The 7,798-nt window shown below is 31.8% G+C and overlaps 1 protein-coding gene across 1 annotated transcript; it reads right to left on the bottom strand.

The window, feature by feature from the left end:
- Window positions 1-3,191: 3,191 nt before the first annotated feature.
- Window positions 3,192-4,493, bottom strand: LOC131657992 (uncharacterized mitochondrial protein AtMg00810-like). The gene has a single exon (XM_058927332.1). The coding sequence runs from the start codon at window positions 4,491-4,493 to the stop codon at window positions 3,192-3,194; it is 1,302 nt and encodes a 433-aa protein (XP_058783315.1).
- Window positions 4,494-7,798: the final 3,305 nt, after the last annotated feature.

Here is a 7,798-nt window from a genome sequence, read left to right as displayed (position 1 = left end):
ATCAATTGATTTTAATTAAAAATAAATTAAATGTAAAATAATTTATGTTTGAATACATTAAACGTGACTCTTATAAATTCAAGGTGTTTGCTAATTCAGATAAAAATAATTCTCAATTGTTTTTTCATATGTATTTATCAGATATATTTTAATATATATGTCTAAAACTAAGTTTATTTTCTAGAATATACTTATCATTTATAGACTTTGATGGTAAATTTGTAATGGTTATCAAATTTAATTATGAAATGATATTTGGCAAAAGAAATTATCAACATTACTCTTTGAGAAGTATTTAAAATGAATCTTTTAATAATTTACAGGTTTGGGATCTTTGGCTCCTCAACAAGATATACAACTCTTAGTCAAATTTATTTATCTTTTGAAAGATCCAAAAATACTTGGAGTTCCTTTAATACATTCTATACATAAATAAAATTGTATTTGAGCATGCAAAATATGGTGTATACATATACCTAGTAGAGATTAGATATATGTGACCGATGTTATTTGATATATGTGACCGATGTTATTAATTATGATGTCTTTCATGTTTATCAGAAAATGAGATCTTATTTGGAAGTTCAAACTTCCAACTAAAGTAATAAATCTTGCTTATCATGTTAGCTAAGATTGTCTCTCAAGTTGCATCAATATCTAGAAGAAAAATATTGGTCGCTTCTCATGTGTGTTTTATAACGGTAATATTGGAAACAATTGTCATGTTTTCTTTCGATTGACGTATGAGTATTGATTGGTAGTAGTATATTGTTTATGAAATACCATACATGTTAGAGATAGTCTATAGGGTTTATATTGAACCAATTATTTTTAAAAGTTAGTAGTCTAGCATTTTTATGAGAGGAAAATATTTATATTGGGTTAAACACTCATCTAAAATTCAAAACCTCGCCGAAAAAATCTCACCCACATCTGAGCTGCAGTGTTGTGCTGAGCAACAGGGTTAAAATCCTTCGTCCAAACAAACAATCTCAGTGAATCGGGATTAGGGTTAATAGTACATGGAGCTCTAACGTGTCTCACATCATCCGCATTGGAAAATATGAATTCAAAGTATCCCTTGTCTAGAGAAAGAAGTCCCCAATTTTTGATATCAGACCAACATTTTATCAACAAAGTGTATATTTGATTCAATGGTGAATAAAATTTATTATGACTTAATTTATTTTGAATTAATTAATTTTGATTAGCGTGATTAGCGTGAGTTATTTAAAAAGTATGGATAAATATTTTTTTTCATTTATCAAAATATATTCAAGTATGTGAATTTAAATTTAGATTTTAATTCTATAATAGACTAACTTTTTTTTAAAGTACCATAAACATTTACTAGTTATAATAAAATGTATGTTTGATTATGCGACGGGGGAAATTTGGTTTTGAATGATTTTAAATAAATCAACATGAAAAATTTACTTTTATCAATAATAGTTTGGATCAAAATTATTTTTATATATAAAATTACAAAAATATAATATAACATTTTCTATTTAGAAATAGGTTTTATTTCAAGGATAAATTAGATAATTTTGAAGTTTAAAATTACAAGATACATTTACTACAAAAGTGTATATTTGATTATGCGTTAATTAAGGTAAATTCTTACAAATTTTGTTTTGGGTGAATAAATTTTAATTAAAAATTAAGTGAACACAAAATATTTAAATTTAAATATATTAATGTAAAAGTGATTCTTATTCATTCAAGTTGTTTGAAAATAATTTAGATTAAAAACTATCTCAATTTTTTACATATATAATTCTTAAAAATATTTTAATGAATATGTCTAAAAATAAGATTAATTTCTAGAATATACTAGACAATCATTTAAATTTAAATTTATGCTAAAAAATTACATTTATTTTTTTAGGATTATTAATATTTTTTAAAATTAAAATGCGTATGCATTTTTTTAAGCTGAAAAAATTAGATTAGATATATAATTGTTGATTTAGAAAATAACAAAAATATTTGGTAAAAAATAATATGTGTTATTTATTTTGTAATAAAATAAAAAATAATATATCATTAATAAAAATTTAATAAAAACAAATTTAAAAACAATAATATGACAAGAACACTTAAGTTTTTGACCATTTAAAGAGAAAAAGATTAGGGTTTTGGAAGGAGATAATTAGAGAGAAAATCAATAAATTTTTAACTATTAAAAAAAGATTATTTTTGTGTAAAATAATAAATAAATATTTTTTATTAATTAAAAATTAATATTTAAACGTATGTTATATTTGTTAAAAAAAGATTATTTTTGTTTCTAAAATATTATATTTGTTAGAAAATAGTCTATCAAACTTATGTTATTGAAACTTTTATATTTCTAAGTTAGTAGTATAGTATTTTGATGTTTTATTACTTTTTCTCTTTTGTAACTTTTATTTTCATAATCATTATATATTCTAATTGAAACCCTTACCTCTTTTATCTTCCTCTATTGTGTCATATTTTTTGTTTTTAATATGGTATATATAGCTTATTTGAATCCTCTTTGAAATATTTTGGTGCTTTTTTGCTGTCAAGTTTTCAAGAGTTTAGGAATGTAAACATATTTTTTTTATTTTTTGACGTGATTCTTCTTGAGTTTGTGGATTTTTAGTAGCCATTTATTTATGATTTTGCAACACTAGGTTATTACTTGGTTTGACAAAAAAAAAAGCTGATGGGAATTTTTTTTCTCATTGTCGATAGAACAACAAAAAATTTCTCTCTTTTACAAGATCGCTCGATTGAAAAGAAATAAAGATCAACATAATGATTATTGCTTATTTTTTATTTGACATTAACCACTAGTGATAAAAAATTGATATGATGCAACTTATTTAATGACTCGGATTTTATTTTGGAAATAACCCGACTAAATATAAATGAGGATTTTTTTGTGTTCTTACAATTTTCATTTTGTTGGCAGAAATTGCTCTAACTACATTTCTTTGCATTTTTTCTTGTTTTTGTTAACAATAGTGAACATATGTAAACATAGAAAAAGGAAAAACACCCTTTAGCTTAGGGTTTCAATAGAATGAACAAAAACTTAAGAGTAAGGGTTACACCAGAGTATAAATACTAAAAGTTAGAAAAGACCGAATTACCCTAACAAAGATACAATAAACAAATATAACAATAATAATAATAATAACCAACATCTCCCCTCAAACTCAAGATGCATTAGCAGAGAGCATCGAGAGTTTGTCAATCAAAAAACGAAAACGTTTAATGGAATGCGTCTTCGTAAACAAATCAGCAATTTGTAGAGCGGACGAGACGAACGGTAGAGTAATTGTCCCGTGCTGAAGATGATGACGAGTGAAGTGACAATCAATCTCAATATGTTTGGTTCGTTCATGAAAGACAGAGTTGTGGGCAATTTGAACAGCACTTTTGTTATCACAATACATAGGAGTTGGTTTAGAAAGAGTGACACCCATATCAGAAAGTAACCAACGCAACCAAACTATTTCAGTAGTGGTGGATGCCATGGCACGATACTCAGCTTCTGTAGAAGAACGAGATACAATATCTTGTTTCTTACTCTTCCAAGAAATAAGAGAGTCTCCAAGAAAGACACAAAATCCTGTAGTAGACTTACGATTCGTGGGGTCTCCGGCCCAATCAGCATCAGAATAAGCACGTAGTTCCAATGATGACGATGAGGGAAAAAGAAGGCTCTGAAATTGGGTTCCACGAAGATAACGACATATGCGAAGAACAACTTCCCAATGCAATGTAGTAGGAGAGACAACAAACTGACTAACAACATGCACAGCATAAGCAATATCTGGTCTAGTAATTGTAAGATACACCAAACTGCCAACCAATGTACGATATAAGGTGGGATCTGGAAGGGGAACACCATCAGATAGAGCATATTTCACATTCAACTCAAGAGGACTATCTGCTACTTTGGTATCAGAAAGGCGACTTTGATCAAGAATGTTGGCAATATACTTGGATTGAGAGAGAAGATAACCTCTAGGAGAGTAGGCAACTTCAATGCCTAAGAAGTAGCGAAGAGTGCCTAAGTCCTTCATCTCAAATTGTTTGGCCAACTGTAATTTCAAATCATTAATTCCATCCATATCATCACCTGTAATAATCATATCATCAACATATAATGAAAGTAAAATACGACCGTGACAAGTGGTTTTGACAAACAACGCAGAATCATGATCACTAGAGCTAAAGCCAATAGATGTAATCACAGTGGTAAACTTCTCAAACCAAGCTCGTGGAGCTTGTTTCAGACCATATAATGCTTTCTTCAACTTACATACTTCCCCTTGATTATGAGAAACACCTTGTGGAGGTACCATATAAACTTCCTCTTGAAGATCGCCATTTAGAAATGCATTTTTAACATCCATTTGATAAATATGCCACTGACGAATAGATGCAACTGCAATAAGAGTGCGAATAGTAGTCATTTTAGCAACAGGAGCAAATGTTTCTTCATAATCCATACCATATTATTGAGAGAATCCCTTAGCAACAAGTCGTGCTTTGTATCGCCCAACTGACCCATCAGACTTAGTTTTGATCTTGTATATCCACCGAGACCCAATAGCACGTTTTCCAGGAGGAAGAGGTACTACTTCCCAAGTATCTGTTTTATGCAGAGCAGAAAGTTCTTCTGTCATAGCCTGCTGCCAAAGAGGGTCAAGAATAGCCTCTTTATAGGAAGAGGGCTCAGACAAACTGTGTATAGAGGTTAGAAAAGAAGCAAAAGAAGAAGAGTAAGTTGAATATACAAAATCAGGTAATTGAGTAGACTTACGCTCACGAGAGGGATAACGAAGAGGCGGAGGATCAACAATCGTAGGAGGTTCTTGGGTAGCCGTGGGGACAAGAGGGATGTCAATATCTGGAGTAGCAGTAGTATCAGTCCTGCAATTCTCAAAATTACAATCACTAGAAATATTTTCATTTTGACCAAAAGGATCGATATGAGTGAGTTTCGAACTACTAGTAATATAAGAATCAGAAGAAAGAGAGTAAAAAGGAATGTGTTCAAGAAAAACAACGTGACGAGAAACATACAATTTCTTTGCACTAGGATCATAACAACGATAACCCTTTTGACCATCCCCATAACCAAGAAAAACACATATAGCTGAACGAGAAGACAACTTACTACGTTCTACTTGTGGGCGAAGAACAAAACAAGTAGAACCAAACACTTTCAAAGAGGAATAATCAGGAACAGAGTTATATAATTTTTCAAAGGGAGACAAACCTGATGTGACTGACGATGGAATTCTATTAATAACATGAACAGCAGTAAGAACAACTTCACCCCAAAATTCACTAGGAACCGAAGCAGACAACAAAAGAGAGCGAGCAGTCTCCATAATGTGACGGTGTTTCCTTTCAGCAACCCCATTTTGTTGAGGTGTATCAGTACAAGAGGTTTGATGAATTGTACCATCAAAAGCAAGCAATTCAGAGAATTTATTAGAGGTATATTCACCACCTAAATCACAGCGGAAGCACTTTATAACAACATTATGTTGAGTCTTAACCATAGCACGAAACATACAGTAAATGTCAAAAAATTCAGAACGATTTTTCATAAGATAAACCCAACAATAACGAGTATAGTCATCAATAAACGAAACATAATATCTAGATCCACCCTTAGTAAGAAGTGGTGATGGACCCCATACATCAGAGTGAACTAAGTCAAATGGTGCATATGAAATGGAAACACTTTTATTAAATGGTAAAGCTGAAAATTTAGCAAGTTTACAACCACAACAATCTGAGATATCACTGGTTTGTAACTTTCCTAAAGCTCCAGTAGAAGCCAAATACTTTAATCTAGAAGCAGAGACATGTCCAAGACGGGAATGCCATAAATAAAAACTAGAAGACGAAGAATTTAAACGAAAAGAAGATAATAAATCAGCTGTGGAAGTAGAGGTTGAGGCTGCAGTATCTGGGACTCTCAACTCATCCAAGATATAAAGTCCCCCTTGTCTACGGCCTGTCCCAATCAGCCTCCCGGAATGAGGATCCTGCACACAACAAGAAGTGGAAGAAAACATAACTGAGTAACCAGAATCACACAATTGACTAACAGAAGCAAGACTCAAAGTGAGGTTAGGAATATAATAGACATTAGAAAATGACAAATTTGGTGTGGAGACAGAACCAATGCCTTCTAATGGCATATGAGTGCCATCAGCAGTCATAACTGACATAGATGGTGTAGTATTCAAGGACATAAATGATTTTGCATCATATGACATATGATGTGATGCTCCAGAGTCAAGAATCCATATGGAAGGAGATATACCTGGCAAACAAGAAGAGTTCAAACCTTTAATAGAGGAGGCAGACATGGCACGAGACTGAGTGGCAAAAAGCTTTTGGAGTTGCTCTGCAATATCAGATAGTTGAGAAGTAGTCTCAGATGGATATACATGCTCAGAACTAGAACCAATGGTAGGAGGAGCAGCAGTAGCCACATTGGATGATGGATGTTTGAAATTTTTCTTATTTCCTTTCAACAATTTGGGACATTGAGCTTTCCAATGACCTTTCTCCTTACAAAAAGCACATTCATCAATACCAAGCCCAATTCTACCTTGAGGTTTTCCTTTGTAAACTGGAGCAGCAAAAACAGTTGGAGGAGTGGAGAGAACTCCTTTATCTGGAATCAAATTGGAGTGAGACTTGAGTCTAATTTCTTCTGCCAACAATTCATTAAAAACTGAATCAACATTAGGAAGTGGATTACGATGTAGAATACCCCCACGAAGTCCCTCAAAATCATCCCTAAGCGCCATCAGAAATTGAACCAAACGTTGCTCTTCTCTTTGATCAGTGTATGCTTTGACCACTTTTAATTCAGACGATTCCATAAGAGCCAACTGATCCCACAAATTACTCATAGTTGAATAGAATTCCTGAATGGTCATATTATTCTGTTTGAGAGCTCTAATATCACTCTCCAGCTGGTACCGTTTTGCAAAATTAGATTGAGCATACAAACGTTTCAAATGGTCCCAAACCTCCTTAGCAGTATCATATTTTGCTAGTTGCACTCCTATTGACTGAGAAACAGAATTATTGATCCAAGTAAGAATCTTAGAATTACTGACATCCCATGTTTCCAACTCTTTTGCATATTTTGCTTCATCCTTTTTATCCGTAGGTTTAACAAAGGTTCCATCAACATAACTCCACATCCTTTTTCCTTTCAAAAAATTTTTCATTACGTAATTCCAATAAGAATAATTTTCTCCATTGAGTTGAACACTAATAGATTGAAGAGAATCATCTTTATCATGACTCATTGTATTTAACTATGAGATAACCAAAAACACCACAATTAAGTAAAAATAAATTAAATAAAAGTGATCCAAAAAGAATCAATTTTTTTTCACTGTATAAGAAATAAGGATTCTCTATTGAATAGGTATACCACCAAGTTGTTTTTCCACCTACTACGTTGAATTTTTGTACTGTATCAAGAAGAAAATTGGCAAAGCTTCAACGAGGAAAAGGATAAAATTGACGACTAGCCAACACACTACCGGAACAAATGAAACCGTCAAATTCAATTGAAACAGTACCGTCAATACTCCAACAAATCGGCAACGAACAAATATGTGTACCACTTCGCGGTAGATCCGAAATCAAACCAAGCTCTTTGATACCATGTTAACAATAGTGAACATATGTAAACATAGAAAAAAGAAAAACACCCTTTAGCTTAGGGTTTCAATAGAATGAACAAAAACTTAAGAGTAAGGGTTACACC

Source organism: Vicia villosa, linkage group LG3 (assembly GCF_029867415.1).
Source record: "Vicia villosa cultivar HV-30 ecotype Madison, WI linkage group LG3, Vvil1.0, whole genome shotgun sequence".
Classification (NCBI taxonomy): Eukaryota; Viridiplantae; Streptophyta; class Magnoliopsida; order Fabales; family Fabaceae; genus Vicia; species Vicia villosa.
This window is presented reverse-complemented; position numbering and strand designations above follow the sequence as displayed.

Excerpts from the sequence above, each read along its gene's own strand:
- LOC131657992 (XM_058927332.1), bottom strand. The coding sequence starts at position 4,493 with ATGGATTATGAAGAAACATTTGCTCCTGTTGCTAAAATGACTACTATT.